The sequence below is a fragment of the Cynocephalus volans genome, chromosome 10, assembly GCF_027409185.1.
Source record: "Cynocephalus volans isolate mCynVol1 chromosome 10, mCynVol1.pri, whole genome shotgun sequence".
NCBI lineage: Eukaryota > Metazoa > Chordata > Mammalia > Dermoptera > Cynocephalidae > Cynocephalus > Cynocephalus volans.
In genome coordinates, this window is record NC_084469.1 from 66,141,012 (window position 1) to 66,158,117 (window position 17,106).

Below are 17,106 nucleotides of genomic sequence, written 5' to 3' on the forward strand. Positions count from 1 at the left end.
CTGAACTCTAAAGTTCCACATAGGTGTGTAGATAGGCAGATACATTGAATGTGTCTATCCTTTTCCCAGTACCATACTGACTTGATGATTATAGCCTTATAATAAGTCTTGGAATAAGATAGTATAAGTTCTTCAAGTTTGTTCCTCTTTTTTCAAAGTTGTTTGGCTCTTTTCTGGGTTCTTTGGATTTCCTTATGAGTGTTAGAATCAGCTTGTTAATTTTTATAAAAAAGCAATTAGGATTTTGATTGTGATTAGGTTGAATCTGTAGATCAACTTGGAGAGAACTTACATTTTAATAATTTTGAGCCTTCCAATTCATGAATGTGGTATATCTTTCCATTTATTTGTGTGTTCTTTGATGTATTTCATCAGTGCTTGGTAGTTTTTAGCATACAGATCCTGCACATGTTTTGTTAGATTGTAACTAAGAATTTCCCTTTTAATAATTGCACCCTTCTATTCTTAACAGTTCATCTCTCTTGACCCTTTACCCATGTGTCTTTTGTGGAGGGAAATTGTAATCTTATGAAAGATGAAGGATTTCATGAAGTTGATAAGAGTATTGTTGGAGAATTATTCTAATCCACAAAGCCAGTCACAAAGGAAGGTCCAGATGAGTTGGGAAAATTAACAAAGAGAAAATTGACAAGTAAAATAACAAAAAGTGGCTTTAAGAGAGAATAATTTGAATATCAAAAGATTGTGAGAAGCCTTTGGGAAAACTAATGAGCCTGGAATATTTTTACAAAATTTCTCTGTGTAAACCAAAGACAAAATACAAGGAAGCTACATTATGCTCCCGTATATTTATGTTGAAAGAATATCAATACTTGAATCCTCCCTTTTTAAGAGTTAGAAAATGGTTGCAGTAAAAGTCTACACTTAAAAAAATAAAATATGAAAATGTTTTCATAATTTTTGGTTTCATTTTAAAGATAAAGTCCCAATCAACACTTCCTTTCTGGTAATTATTATAAAAATCAGGTCACCATTTTAAGTAGATTCATTTTACGTAGCCTGATATGTTTTCCTTCCCCAGCCAATAGACAGACCCTGGGTTTATTAGCTGGCCCAAATGGGTGCCAGAAATATGCCAGAGCTCCAACTTTAGAAACAGATAAATGTAGATTTGGATAGCTGAGAATTCCTGTGTGGAGGACAAACTCTAAGAATACCCCAAATTTTCCCACCTCTGGTGCTCAAGCCCTTATGTAATCCGCTTCGCTTGAGTGTGGGGAGGACTTATGAGTTATTTATAACCAATAAAATAGAAAAGGTGACAAAGGTGACAGGACGTTACTTCAGTGATTACATTATACGAGACTGTAGTGCACATCTTGCTGGCAGACTCTCTTGCTGGCTTTGATGAAGCAAGTGAGCATGTTGGGGAGGCCCTCAGCCCAACAGGCTCCAAGAACTGACTTCATTCCACTATGTAATATTGGAAGTGGATCCTTCTCTGCCCAAGACTTGAGATAAGACTGTAGCCCTGGCTGACACCTTAATTGCAGCTTTCAGATGGGATCCTGGAGCAGAGAACCCTGCGAAGTCATTCCCAGACTCACAGACCACAGAAACTATAAGGGGATAAATGGATGGTGTTTTAAGCAGCTCAGTTTGTGGTAATTTGTTACGTAGCAATAGATAAGGAATAACCCTGCTGCATTTAGCTATTCTTATATAAACCTACATAAATACTTGTATTATTCATTCAGTTCTGGTATAAACTTCTCACTAAAATCCAACTTTCTTTCCTTCCCTCTTTCCTTTCTGTTAACATTGCGTGATTACTGTGGGCCAGATTTTATTCTATTCTCTTTTCAAGATTTATTTCCTTTTGATTTTGCAAAAACTTTTAGAATAGACTTCATAGTATTACCCTATTTACAGATGAGAAAACCGTGACTCAGAGAGGTTAAGAAACATGTCTCTGCTTGTAAATGGAGAGTGCTGACTCACACCCAGGACCATAGACTTCCAGAGCTCGAGCTCGTGTTGACCTAAAAGAAGCAACTGAAGCAAACAAAATAAGACAAAGAATTTATTTGCACCAAATTCATGGACGCCACACTTTCAAGTTGCCCTGAATATGTGCTTCCTTTGGTGGCAGTAACAGATTTTTAAAGAGATAAAGAGAGAAGAAGTTAAGCTGTAGTTCCAAAGTTGTTTCAAAGAATTTACAGTGGTTCACTGAAACAACATAAGCTGCTGATTGGCTATACATTGCTCTTTGCATCATAAATTTCAGGATCTTGGCAACAAAGAAAGAGTGAGGGTCACATTGCATAATTTGCAATAACATTTGGGTAATCTATATCTATTGGTGGCGGCGGCTAGTCTGGATAATTGTTAAAAACAGCAATTTACCCCAGACATGGAGAGGAAGATGTGTCTAAAGCCCCATGTTCGTATCTTTCTGGGCATGGTAAGTTTAGCATAACTCACGTTCCTTAGATTGCTCTAGGTCACTTTTATTTCTCACTCGGAACTACCAGTCCATTCGGCCTGGAACTGAGGAGTTTCCCAGGACACAGGACTTTTAGTAATAAAACCAGGAGAGTCTTGAGAGTTTGTCACCCTATATAGCTTTGCCCAGTAGGACCAAGAGAATGGTCTCTGGTGGGTTTAGCTTTGGATGAGGTGTCTTGCTTCCCCTAAGTTCTGCCAAGTACATGCTGGTATTTCACTTCAGGGCTGTTGTCACTAAGTTCCTAGTATTGTCTGCAAATGCCCCAAATCACTTTTCACTCTTCCTTATGCTCTGCAAAATGTTGGCTGCTTTAGGTGCAGCCAACACATAAAAACCGGGCAGGGTTTTTCTAGCTCCTGCCCAGAACACTCTGTGTCTCTAGTACTCCCCCTGCTCAGCCAGGAAATGTCAAAGGTAGAATTTCGCTTGCTTCCTTGATTCACTTCCTGCCAGAGACTCCTCTGAAAACAAACCCCCCTTGCTTAGCACAGCTTCCTGTGTAATATCATTAAACATCATTAAACATCACCCCAGCATCCATTACTTAGGAACATCATAAGTTAATTGTACTTCCTACACCCTAGGCTAAAAAAGCACATTGCAAAGTCCTGTGAAGTCCCTGAGTGTTGATGCACACACAGATTTCCCAGATATCCCAGATAACCTCTGGATAGGCAGAGAGAAATTGGTCCCAGCGGTCTGTCTTACATCCCTGAGAAAGAGGAATGTTGGGCATTTCTATGCATTGCAGAATTCAGTGACTGGCTGGAAAAGCAGGTTTCTCCCATCCCCCAGACTGCAATTGTTCTGATCCAGAAAGTTGCCGGAAATTGGGGGTTAAAGAATTGCAAAGGCTAACAAGTTTAGGCCACACAGACTGAGTTCAAAGAAATGCTTTCAGAAGTAAACAAACAAACAAACAATCAAACCTTCAGCAACAATTTTTCAGGGTTCAAGAGTAATGATTTCAAAAGCAACTTAGTTAATTTTAAAAAGTCTCTGTTGCATTGATAATGAACTCAAAACAATTTTTTAAACAAAAACATCCAATGTTTAAAAAAATATTTGGGGATGAATTTTGCTTATTGAACTGCTGTTTTTTAATTACTAGATAGTATTTACAAATTAACATTAAAATAAAATTTTCGTGATTATGAAAATAGTGCATGGTGATTGCAGACAACTTACAAAATACAGAAGAAAGAAGAAAAAAAATAATCATAACTCCATAAACTGGAGATGGGTATCTACTAGAAAAAAATTGGGATTTGACTGTAAATAATGCATTGGGTTCTGTGTTTTTGCTTGACCTTGAATTCAGCTCAAGCTCACCACATCACAGCATGACTTTTAATGGCTGCCCAGTATGGTTTTTTGTATCTGGCATAATTTACCTAACCAATCTCTTATTATGGGACATCTATATTGTTTCTTTCTTTCTTCCTTTCTTTTTTTTTTTTTCTTCTTTGTAAATGATGCTGAACTTAACATTGCGGCAGATACACCCTGTGCCCATCTCCTAGGCTAATCCTTAGAAGGGGGGGTGGTGCTGGGGGTCATCTGGTTAGCTGAGTTGGTTATAGCGCGGTGTTGATAACACTCAAGGTCACGGGTTCAGATCCCCATCCAGGCCAGACCCCCCCCCCAAAAAAAAGATAGAAGGGGGATTGCTGAGTTGCCTCGGGTTTTGGTTGTGAGGACCGGATTCATCTCTTCACCTAAAGGACAGTAGGATTTATTATAAGGATTCTTTTTTTTTTTTTTTTTTTTTTTTTTGAGACTGGCAGGTGCAGGGAATATCATAAAGATTTTGACCTGGGAGGCTCCTGGAACCAGAGCACTGAGGGACCTTAGCTCTGTTTTGTTCCAGAGTCAGCCCTCCACGATTGGCCTGGCAAAAGCAGGGTGGGGCATAACAAGGGGCCTGGGCATCGACACTAAAGCAGGGACTCCCGGTGCGGAGAGACAGGATAGGGTGCACGTGACCCTCACAAGCCCAAGGATCCGGCTGCTAGGCCAGCCACTCCCAGTGAGTTGAGATTCTCGGTGTTGGCCGGGCTGCTGGAGGCCACATCCCCTCGAGAGAGTGGGAATCTACGGTACTGCCTTTATGACCCCCATCAGAGCCTGGCGCTAAGTAGGAGAGGAGCAGGAGCCTAGGCAGGCGGTGGGGCCGGATCAGGCGGCAGACTCTCCGATTCAAGTTCTCTGTCAAGGTCCAGGAGGAGTCTACACCAGGATGCCAGGCGCAAGGCTCAGCGATGCTGGTCAATGCTGAGCATTTGTCGACACAGCGCGCCCCCTGGTGGACATTTCTCCATGACCAGCACAACGGGGGCGGAAGGCGCTTGATGGTCCAGCCCTCAGCCCCCAGATCTGGGGAAGCATTCTGGAGATCCTCCTCCTCCTGGGACCACGGATGCCGGGTCTAGGCCCAATTCTGTCCCTAGCTTGGTATGTGGCTCTGGCCCCCTCGCACCCCTCTCTGGGTCTCACGTTGGTCATCTGTGAAATCTGGAAGGTAATGCCAGCCTCAAAGCTTTGGCCTGTAGGAGAGGAAAGGGTCTGAGCCTTGGCTCTTCTTGCCCATTTTGGTCAAGTTGGGGACCCAAGAGTGGCTGGAGCACACATGTGAAGTGTGGTCAGAAGATTACAAGGGGTACTGGGTACTGGGTTTGTGCCCTGCACTAGAGCCTCCAAACTCAGGGGCAGAAGCAGGCTCTCTGCCTTCATGCGGATCACTCCTCCCATGTCAGGGTAAAAAGGAGCCACACAGAGGAAGTGGCCAGGGTGCTGAGAGCTCAGAGCCAGGCCCCACTTGAGGGTTAGAAGGACAGTGACTGTCGTATCCGGAGGTGACTTGGGGACTGGGAGGCTTCTTTGAGAAGGAAGTAGTGAACAGATCACATGGGTTCCAGAGACTGGAATTCTGTGAGTTCAGGCAGCAGGCACTTTGGACGGATAGGAAAACTGAGCTCAAAAACCAGCCTGAAGGGGTGACATCAGCAGGAATAGCAGGATAAAGAACTCCTCTCTCTCATAAAAGCAACAAGAATACTGGCAAAAATTGGCAAAGTCAACTTTTTCAGAAGTCTGGAAATTAATCCGGGGAGTGTCTATTCAAAAAAACAGCTATGTTTTGGTTACCACAGAGAGCTCTCTGGTGTTTTAACTTGCCCTAGTCCCATCCCTTTCTCCCCAGCCCTGCAGTAGCTTTGAAACTCAATAGCTCTGCAATCACAGTGAAAACCAGCAGCCTAGGACCACTGGAAGGAACAGAACAGAGCTGAACTCCTCCAAAGCTTAATTTCCAGATAACCGCCATTATTCGACCTGTATGGTGGCTCCCTGGAAGACCCCACTTATAAGGCTGTGTTTATTTGACCTGACTTGGAGCTTACTCAGTACAAACAGCATTTTCCCCGAATGGCATTTGTTGAAAACAGTCAGGGACAATTGCTTAACATCAGGGCTGTCTGAGCCAGTGATAGTAGCTGCAGCAAACAAGGAGCTGACCTAAGGTATTCAAAGAAAAAGTTGGGGAATGAGCTGTCCATAGAGGGCTTTGAAAACCTTTGGTGTACTCCTAGGAATCTAGAAGCTCACACACATAGAGGGTTGTGCACATGCTCAAGAAAGACGCTGTTCTTTATTTTCCGATTGCAAATGGTATTGCAACTTCCACAGGCCTTGCCTGCAGTGTAGACTGGAAGTAGGAGGGGTGCAGCATGTACAGGGGCTGGGTGAAGGCTCTGGGAGGAGAGAAGACCGGACTAGGTGTCCCTTGTTATTCTTTTCTCCAAACCCTTTTCTGCGGTGTCTCCAAAATCCTGACTGCAAATGTTCCCTTGCCCTCTGGGTTCCTCTGATGATGGTGGTGGTGGGCGTGTGAAGGTGCATGTGTGTATTTCATATGAACCCTCTCAGTTCTAGAAATGGAAGAATCTCGAGATTTTTATTTAAGTATTAAAAAAATACAATACGTCTCATGCACCGGTGTGGCCAATATACAGTCATTGTCTGTAGAGCAATTACTATAGTGATAGGAAATAGATTACAGAAATTGTTTATCTAACTAAAAAAACCTGAATTAAAATTGTTACCCTAGACAGCAACCTGCCTATTATGCAAAAACACTTATTCTATGTGTTTGTGAGAACTAGAAATTTGTAAGTATTATTAGTAAAAAAACAATTATTATGAAAAATAGTTATTGATTTAAAAAAGAGTCAGTATTATCTACAATCCCCTGCAGTGCCAGGGGCCTCGCCCAGAGTGGGAGCCTCAGTCCTTGACAAAGGGTGAGCTAGAGAGTTGTCTCCTTCTCTGCTTCTCTCGATTGATGCCACTTCACCAAGACATGTTAGCAGTAGAATGTTCCGTGTGTGGGAGATGCAGAGATGACCGCAGAGCTTGGGAAGGGCAGGGGCCTTGCCTTCTGCAGGGTCGGTTCCCTGAGATGGTAACAATGCATGTAAAGGCCATAGCATGGCTCTGTCACGCAATCATGTCTGGGTTTGGATGTTGGCCAGACTTGCTGAGGGCAACATTTCGGATGCCTTTAAGTCAAAAGATAAGGAGTAGACAGAGAAAAGAGAGAGAGCGAGCCAGCATGAATGAACAACCAGCAAGGCGGAGATGGGGAGAGGTCTTCCGCTCCAGGAATATCTGCGCCCTAACAGGTAAAACTGGAGGGGTGTTGAGGAGTCTCAAATCAGGGTCTCAGGTCCTCTCCAGAAGGGGTGGGCATGGAGGTGGCCCTCACCCTATTATCTGTCACACTTGGTCTCCACTGTCCCTCCAGGATGAATTCACAGTTGCTTCAAAGTTCAATAAGCCATTTCCCTGAATTCAGTTGAATGGTTCAATGCTCAGCATAGCACAGTTACTGACCTTGTGGCAGGCCAGCAAGGTCACCTCAGGACCCAAGGTCAGGAGCTGCCATGTGGCCCTTTCCTCCTTCTTGACAGGCCTGGGAGGGGCAGGGATGGGGCATTTGGGAGGGTGTGAGGGAGTCAGAGCAGGGCTGGGGCTCCTGAGATCAGGCCTGATGGATAGTGGCATTCTCCCTGGGACTGGGCTGCAGCAAGTCTTGCCCCGAGGTCATGCCATTCTGCCTTTTGCCTCCAGGCAGATAGGCACCAGGACCTCATCAGCCTCACCAGGGGGGGTCAGCGCTTTCAGGGAAAGATCCACTCCCTTAACAGTTGAACACAGGCTGCTTTGCTCTGCAGCCTTGTGGAGCCAGAAAAGTCTTTAAGTGAGGTCGGTGGTCTGGGGGTGATGAGGCGAGGGATGTCTGAGCCCAGACAGAACACTAGTCTGGTTTTCCCAGCATTTAGGGGGTAGCCATCACTGAAGTAGGTTTCTGGATATTTCAGGGACCTGGATTTTGCTACCCCTCGCCCCCCCACCACGGTGAGGTCTCTGGGACCTAGGAGGAAGGGGTGCTGGGCGGGGCAGTGAGTGCCAGTCTCGGAGGTCTCAGTGCCTGCTTGGGACTCTCCTGGGCTCCAGTGAGTTTGGGTCCCCAGGCCCAGAAGGCGGAGGCCCCCTAATACACCAGCTCTTCCTGGAGGTCCGAGCCATACAGCTCGGCCAGCATCTTGAACCTTGGCCCCCAGTCGTTGAGAAAGTCGTAATCGATGTCGGAGTCGGACGAATCGGTGCCCAGGGAGCTGAGGGACTCGGCGACGGACTCGGAGCCCTCGTAGCCGTAGACGTGCAGAGTGTCGTAGGGCGGGCCGCCGCCGTCGTGGTCCGCCTCGTCCTTCTTCACCTCAATCATCACGGCCATCTCCCCGGGCCCGCCGTGCGCCCCGAGCGCATGCCGCGGTGGCTTCTGCACCCGCGCATACAGCGGCGGCCGTGCGTCCGGCGACAGCCGCGGGGGCTTGGCTCCACCGCCACGGCGCACCGAGTTGAGCACCGACACGTCGTAGCTGGTTGTGTCCATCTCGCCGCCGCCCTCCTCGTCGTAGGTGACCAGCTGCTCGTGGATCTCTGGCACGCTCTTGCCGAGGGCGCGGACCTGCTTCCGGAGCCGCCGCCGCAGGAAGATGAGTAGGGTGATCACTGCCGGACAGCAAGCAAGAGCGACAGCAGTTAGACACTGCCGGGCTGGGGGACCCCCGCTCCCTCCCTTCCTCACACCCGGAAATTCCAGGGCCAGGACTCCTCCATGACTGGGCCAACACGGACACCTGGGGCTCCACCTATCCCCGTGGGACAGTCATCTGTCCCCACACTCTTGGTCCTGCCTGGCTGTCACAAACACTGGTGTGCATGAGCGGAGAGGAACAGAGTGGGGCTCGCTGGAGTTCTTTCTCCTCTCTCCGTCTCAGCTCTGTTTACCCGCATCCTCATTTCCTTCCTCCTTGTCCCACTGTGGCGAATTCTTCCACGCCGTGTCCCAAAGGTCAGGAGGCCAGAGGTTGGGGCAGAAATGGGGGAAGGGATGGAATTGGAATTTGGAATGCAAAGATTCTGAGTCACCACATTGTTGATGACTGGGTTGATGACGGTGGATATTGGTGGTGCCAGTGGAAGTGGGACTCATTGCACTGGCAGCAGCCACCCTCTTGAGCACCAGCTGTATATGGGCTGGCACTGCATTGGGCACGTGCTCATGTTACTTCACTCAACGTAGACATTATTATCCGTATTCTACAGTTAAGCAAACTGAGCTCAGAGAGCCCAGGGGACTTGCCCAGAGTCCCATGTTCAGAAAGTGGTGTAGACATCGAACCTGCTGCAAGCTCTGAGGGGTGTGGCTGTGTGAGGGACTCAGCTCCCTGAGGGGGTCGTGGACTGTGTGGTACAGAGAGCTCCCCAAATTAGGCTCAGACCATCCCCTGGGCTCTCTCCTTGAGCCTTTAACAAACTGCTGCATACATAAGTATATGGGATGCCCAGGGAGACATCCTTCCTGAGCCTCAGTTTCCTTGTCTGTGAAGTGGAAATGATGACTTCTTTGCTCTGTTTATATTTCGGAAGGTGGTTATGAGGTTAAATGCAATTCTATGTGTGGTGGGGATGCCATCATCATTAATTATTATTAAAAGGGGAATCTGAGTCTGGACCTTCTGCTCCACAAGCTCCAGAAAGGGGTCATACCCAGAGGACCTATCTGGGGAGACACTGAGGGTGCCCCACTGTATCTGACCTTGTCACTGTGGTGCACAGGACGGTGCTCTCTAATCACCTGAGGGCTTCCTGCCCCACCTCATGGCAGGTGAAATGCAGGATAATTGATACACCTCGGAGGAGCCCTCAACCATTAAATGATGGGATTGGGTGGATAAACACCAGCTCCTCTTCCGCAGGTGGAGAGACACTGAGGTGTAGCTCCGGCTGTCTCCAGGTTCCCAGCGGGTGAAGCTACTTGCCCATGGTGGTCACTTCCCTGATCCCTTGCCCTTCACTAGCTGCCTCCCCTCCCTGCTTCTCTCCCCTTTTCCTTAGACGGTTTCCCCGGAAATTTGAGCACCTCCCAAATAAACTACTTGCACCCAAAACTTTTCCCAGGACCTGCTTCCTGTGAAACCCAAACTAAGGCAAGGCATAAAATGCTACTAAAATTCCGGAGGCCCAAATAAGGGGGAAAAAAAAAAAAGAAAAGAAATATCAAGGCTGGAGAAATTCTATCAAAGAAAGAAAGCCCCCAGGACACAGTCTAAACTAGACATTGTTAAATTTTCCACTTTAGAACTGGATTTTTTTTCAAAATTAAGTGTTGTGTAAATACATGCCTGAACAGTGCCTAGCACACAGTAAGTGCTCAAAATATGTAAGTTCCAGGAGCAACTGTTATGGATAACTAAGTTATTTTAAAATGGAGATGGCCTCTCCCCAATGAGTGCAGAGGGGTCTTAAGCCCCCTGCAACCCAGACGCCTGGTTCGGTGCAGCCCTCATCTTTGTGTCCCACCCGTGGACCCTGAGGCCCAAGATGGTGCACAAGCCAGGGCTGCCTTGCAGGTTGGAGGAGGGGCTGGGCTGGAATTCCTGTCCTCTCCTCCTCCCGTGAAGGCCCTGCAGCCTCTCGACCCTACCCTGCCCAGCACTGACCTGTGATGGCGAGGATGCAGAGGAAGATGGCCACCAGCGTCTGGATGCTGACGCCTGCCTGGGCGGCCATGTCCTCGCAGAAGGTGAACTCCCCGTGCTCGTTGCACTTGCACACGGCCACGGCCAGCGTGCTGGTGCCTGTGAGGCTTGGCTTCCCGTTGTCCGAGATGAGCACGGGCAGGAAGTGGACCTTGGCACGCTCCCGGTCAAATTGCCCATACTTGACCGTGATGTTGGCTGTATTATCTGGAAACACCAAGGCAGTGGAGTCAGGCTCTGCCAGGAGCACCCACCGCCCTAGGCCACATGGCCGGGGAAGCTGCTCCTCCAGAGAGCCCTCCCTGACTGCACCAGCCCGTGTATTGCCCGGGCTGTGTCTCTGCTTTGCATCACCTGCCTCATGTTTTAGCCGTTTAAGCGTAGGTCTGCTCCTCCACAGACGAGATATTTTGGAAAGCTGCTTTGACCCAACTTCCAAGAATGGCTCGGCCAGAATGTAAAATCCCTGCTTTCTGTTTCTGTGGGCGACTGATATGCCTGACCTCATCCCCTTCCCTAAACGCACTCCAGTAACAGGCAGTTTTCTCTTTCACCTCAATTAATTAATGATTGTTTCAAGCTTTGACAAGCAATCAGGAAAAATAAAGTTTTAAAGTCTTTTAGTATTATGCTAACTTCTAAGGCTGTTTCTGCTATCCCTGAAAAGCCATTGTTATAAAGGAAGCTTACAACAATAAAAACAATGCACGCATTCCCACGAGCACAGAGAGAATAGTTCCATATATAATGGAGGGTTTCCTGGGCAGTCCGGAATGGGGATATGCTTTGATCCAAGTATTGGCTCCTCTTCCCAGCTCCAGTCAGTGAGTTCATGTACATAAGAATTCCCCAGGGAGCTGATCTTCAGACTCTTCCCCCTCCTCCTAACGTGTACAAGTGTGTACACACACACACACACACACACACACACACACACACACACATTTCTGATTCAGTGATTGTGGGCAGAGGCCAGATAATCTGCCCTTTGCAGGCTCCTGGGAGGTTGTAATACCAATGATCAGAAGAGGGCCCAGGATCTACTGAGCCACACTGGGTTGGCACACTCAAGAAGCCAGCTGAGAACCAAGGAAGCTGCCTTTTAGGTTTCATACAAAAGCCAAATACATTTCATTATTCATAATTACATTTCAATATTAAGTCTATTATGATTGAAAATAAAGGATATGCCATTGACATTTTACGGGAGAAATTAGAGATTTTGACATACATGACATTCACCATGTCAGTGAATCTGAGACCAACAGACTTGCCTCCTGGTTGAATACGGGTGTCCTTGGGGTGGGATTGATGCTCTCTTCCCCATTGTCAATCCCTACTCTGAGGTGGGCATTGGGGATGGGGTGACAGGTGTTTTTGCCACATGATTTACTTCTAAAGACAGCTGAATGTTGAATGGTCCTTCGTTGACTGTCTACACATCACGGACCTTCCCTATCCCACAGGAGGCTCCTTAAGGACAGGCTGCGTCTGATTCCCTGGGTTTGTCCTCTCTTCTCAGGGACCCCACTCCTCAAATTTTCTCAGAGGTGGCAATGGGCTGTTTCAACACAGGGGTCCTCAGCAACCACAGTTTCACCAATCGAGGACAAGTGTGGATCCTAACCTGTGCTGGGTGAAGGATGACTCAATTTAGACCCAAGGGGCATTTTCTCTATTTTCCTGAGGAAGTTTCAGAGGCCATGGAAACCTGTCTACATCGGCTGGAATTAAATCAACTCAGTATCATCACTCTAGAAAGGAAATACTCATCAGAAGCTTGGATTGGTCACTACTGACATCACAGGACCCTCTGGGCAGTGATTGGTGGACCATACCCTGTTCAGGGGCCACCTAGTGGTAAGTCATCATTGTAGCTGAATTAAGACAAAGTTCACTGTATTCTTGGGATTTAGGGTTTCACATTTCCAGTTTGGAGTCTTTGGGAGTGACCTCAAAGCTCCCCATCATAAGGCAGTTTGTAATTTTGCAGAGGCACAGAGATTCCAGTGTGGGAAGGGATCCGTCGCCTGCACCCCATACCTGTTCTGTGATGCTCACTCACTTGACCATCTTATGGGGAATGGCAGGCCACGTGGACTTGGCAGTTTGGCCAGGGTGGCTCTGACCATCGCACAGCCCAGGATTGTACAATGTATGTGGCCAGAGTTGTACAAAGTATCCCATAACTTGCAAATCCCAGTGGTAGCCTGGTCCTTGACCCTGGTTGCTTTAAGACTTAAATAACCTGACCCCTGACCCTGCTAAGAGCCAAGTGACTGCTTTGTTGCGCACCGTGATTATCCGTGAGGGTGAAGTTGCTGTCCTCAGTGCTCAGGGCAAATTTGAACTTCACGTTTTGTGGTGTTATGTCCTTGTCTGTTGCAGAGATCCGCAGGACCAGCTGGAGTATGGAACACAGAGGATGGTCATTGGTGGTGTTGGGGTGGGGTGGGGCTCAGTGATGGAGCTTTTGGGTTTAGATGTGACTATGGCTGCCTCTCACCTGCAACACTACCTTAAATGGCTTTCATAAAGACACTCTTTCTACCAACCCCTGTACCCCCCCAATCTACTCTCCAGACAGTCTCTCTTGAGCCTCAGTTTACCCATCTGTAAAATAAGGATAATGTTACTTTCCTCAGGGCTGTTGTACAGGTTACATTAAGCTCAGTAGAACTCCAGCTGACTGGGTGGGAGGTTCTGCCCCTCAGCCTGCCCCACCCTCTCACCTGAGCCAGACTCACCTGGCCCTGGGCTGCATTCTCACACACTTTGGGCTCATAGGGCTGGGCGAACTCTGGGGCATTGTCATTCACATCCAGAACTTCAATGTGGACCTGCACGATGGATTCTTTGCCTGTGGGGGTCCCTGCAGGGGAAAGGACTTGTCACCACTGGGGGCTCAGCTGATGCTGGCCCTGAGTGTGTGGGGTGTGGATAGGTAGTCCTGGAAGGCTGCTCCATGAAAGCTGCTTTTTGTAGGGAGAGGGGGCTATGGACCTCTGGAAGAGAGGCTAGCAGTGGTGTTCTGGATGGAAGGAGTATGGAAGAGGAAGGGGCAAAGCTTCATATGTAAGAAAGATTACTGAAGTATTACTTGTGAGAATCAAAAAGGTAAACAATGTAAGTGCATTTAAAAAGGTCTCAATTAAATTAACGAAATCAATAATTTAATTAAGTAATTAAATGGACTTAAATAAAAAAATGTAGTTTTGTTTTTTACAAAAGATGACCGGTAAGGGGATCTTAACCCTTGACTTGGTGTTGTCAGCACCACACTCTCCCAAGTGAGCCACGGGCTGGCTCCTAAATGTAGTTTAATTAAAGAAATAAAATAAAATAATTACAAAAAATCTAAAAAGGTAAACAACCTAAAAGATTCTGAGATTGGGTTAATAAATTAGGCCACTGAAAAAGAATGGAATATATGACCATTTACAATGCCCATGTAAATTACATTTTTAAAACGTAATTAAAAAATTATTTTAATACCATGAGAAAATTGTTATGGAATAAGGTTAAGTAAAAACACAGGATATTTTATACAAATATTATGATCTCACTTATTTAAAAATATGTATAGAAAAAGACAAGAGAAGATACATTAAGTGCTAACAGCATTATGAGAGGATTGTTTTCTTCTCCTTTTCTGTATTTTCCATATTTAAAATATTTTTAATTTTAAAATTATATGAATAGGGAACAAAGCAGCAAAGATTGGTCTGGAAAACATGCAGGACTCTGTCCTGAATTTGGGGCATAGCTGCCAGGTTGGGAGATGTGAGTGTCCACGTGTGCCCAGCAGGTGGCAGGGCCCTCCAGGGTAGCATTAGTGGGGTCTTGGCCACAGTTGCCCCGCTCTGGGCTCTTGGGGGATCCTGGGTACAATGGGAATAGTCCTTCTCCTGGAGGGTGGTTGAGATTTTTCATATAGATAAAGGAAACCCTAACACTTGCCCACAAAAGTTACACAATTTCTGGAGAAATTAACAATCTCAGAGTTGAAAGCTACTTCAGATTTTGAATCCAACCCATTAACTGGGGCATAAACAACCCCCAAAGGTGTATTTCCCAAACGTCCATGATAATAAGAACCACATGACACTTGTTAAATCCAAATTCCTGGGCGCCATCTTTGGCTCCCTGGACCAGAACCTTCAGGGAGGAGTCTGAGAAGCTCTGTTTCATAGGTGTCGTAGGTAATTCTTATCACAGAGACATCTGTGCACCTGCTTTATAACAGTGCTTCTCAAACTATGATGTGCAAGAGATTCTGATGTTCAATATGGGGGTGAGGACCAAGATTCTACCCTTCCAGCAAGGTCTTAGGAGATGCAGATGCTACTGGTTCAAAGAACACACTAGGGCATGGAAGCTCCATAGCATCCCAGCCAAGGGGTGCTTCAGCAGGTGCTTGGAATGCCTTTAGAGACCCCAAATGACAGATTATGCTAGTTTTGAAAGAATGAGGGAAAAGGAAAAGAGCCCAGGAACCCTCGCAGATGGGGCCACTCACCACTAGAATCCAGTTCTTTAGCCTCCACAGTCAGGTTATACCAGGGGTAGATTTCTCTGTCCAGTTCTTTCTCATTGTAAATGTTCCCTTGCTTGGTTATTCGGAAGAATTGGCCCTTGTCACTAGTCCTCCGGATGGAGTATCTGCCAGGGGAAAGAGTTTTATGGCTTTCATTGTTCTTTGCTGAGTCCAAACTCTCAGCATGACAGACAGGGCACTTCAGGACCTGTCACCTGCATGCTTCCCCACCCTCCTCTTTCATGGCTCGTTGCACTCCAGCACTCACAACCCTGAGCAGACCCACACAGCAACAGTGGGATCCAGGGGGTGGGATAATATCTGTGGTCTTATCAATGGTGCTGTCACCAGGCTGAAGGTGCTACCTGAGACCATCAATAGCATTTTCAGAGTTGGGTAGGTGACACTATACCACAGCTGGGATTTGTTTTTGTGATCAATGAAAAGAAAGTTGAGCAAGAGCTAGGAAGAAATGCAAAAGAAGCTGGAAGAGATAAGAAATAATTAAAAAGAAATAACGTTTGTGAAGTAAAAATTTGAAACGTTCCTTCAGAAATCAGGAAAAAAGTTACAAAGAGATTAATATACATATATGAATCTATAAATGAATCTATATACACACATACATATACACACACAAACACACACACACACACACACACACACACACACACACACACACACACACACATTTGTATATACCTACAGGTTGAATTGTGTTCCCCAAAGTTTCATAACAGTGTTGAGAGTGGGAAACCTCAACATGGTATTTGAAAGGCGGGGTCTTTGGGAGGTGATTAGATTGTGACGAGACTATGCCTTCGTGAGTGGATTGATCCATTCATGTAGAAATAAGTTGATGGTTTAGTGGGTGGTAATAAGTGTGGTTCTGATGGCTTTATAAGGAGAGTGAGGGAGTGGGTCAGCTCTCTTACTCCTGCTTTTCTAGCCATGTGCTACTCTGTGTCGCTGTAGAGCGTCACCACCAACAGGAGCAAGGCCCTCACCAGATGTATTCCCTGGACTTTTGACTTCCCAGACTCCAAAACTGTAAGCAATAAACATCATTTCTTTATAAATTATCCAGGTTCAGGTATTCTGTTGTAAGCAACAGACATGGACTAATATATATATATAGGGAAAATTCCAGAACAAATAGAATGGAAGAAATGACAAAAATAAAAATTTCCTGATCTGAAGAAAGGCCTAAGTCTACAGATTAGAAGATGTCATCGATATCAGGTATAATTGTAAACAGAGAACAATATTTGAGCATATCCTGATGACACTTTGAATTTCAAGGCTATGTGAAGGAACTGAAAAAGAGTCCAGACAGAAAAAATACATTCTTTGTAAAGAAAGACGAATCAAACTTACCCCAGATTTCCTTAGAATATTAAATGCTATCACACATTGATAGTAATTTTGAAGGAAAGTGTCTATGATCTCAGGACTATATGAGCACATCTAGGTGTATTAAAATAAGAAAGCAAAGCAAGTAAGGAATTTGTAAATATGCAAGAGCCAGAAAGTATATCACCTACAAAAATGGGTCCTAACTTTTTTTTTTTTTTTTTTTTTGAAAACTTACTCCATCTAACCAAGAAATGTCTCAACATAAAGTAAAATCCTGGTTTGGAAGGAATTAAAATGAAACTATTGATTTCTTTATCATAAATGGGAAAGCAATGGTGTGTGTGTGTGTGTGTGTGTGTGTGTGTGTGTGTGTGTGTGTGTGTGTGTGTGTCTGTGTGTCTGTGTGTGTGTGATATTTTTAACTAGAAAATATAGGTCTAGGAAAACATTTAAAATTTCACAAGTAGAAGTAAGTCTACAGGTAGAAGTAAAAATAGATGTATTCCATCCAATTATCTAGGAGAAAAAAGAGAAAGAAAAAATAGGCTGTATAGCAAAGGTGAGGGTAAAGAAAAAAAGCCATTAAGTTTAAGAAATGGGAAATATAAAACAAGATAAAAGAAGTAAGATTA

At 45.7% G+C, this 17,106-nt stretch overlaps 1 protein-coding gene across 2 annotated transcripts in view; it reads right to left on the bottom strand.

Annotated features, from left to right (window-relative positions):
• Nucleotides 1-6,400: 6,400 nt before the first annotated feature.
• The window catches only part of CDH5 (cadherin 5), a 33,694-nt gene continuing 22,988 nt past the window's right edge, over nucleotides 6,401-17,106 (bottom strand). For both annotated transcript variants that reach the window (XM_063111634.1, XM_063111633.1), the window contains 5 exons: nucleotides 15,101-15,243; nucleotides 13,329-13,453; nucleotides 12,877-12,985; nucleotides 10,543-10,788; nucleotides 6,401-8,548 (listed from right to left, as the gene is read on the bottom strand). In XM_063111634.1, coding sequence (XP_062967704.1) covers nucleotides 8,028-8,548; nucleotides 10,543-10,788; nucleotides 12,877-12,985; nucleotides 13,329-13,453; nucleotides 15,101-15,243 — 1,144 coding nt within the window. In that variant the 3' untranslated portion in view covers nucleotides 6,401-8,027. The remainder of the gene's footprint in view (nucleotides 8,549-10,542; nucleotides 10,789-12,876; nucleotides 12,986-13,328; nucleotides 13,454-15,100; nucleotides 15,244-17,106) is intronic.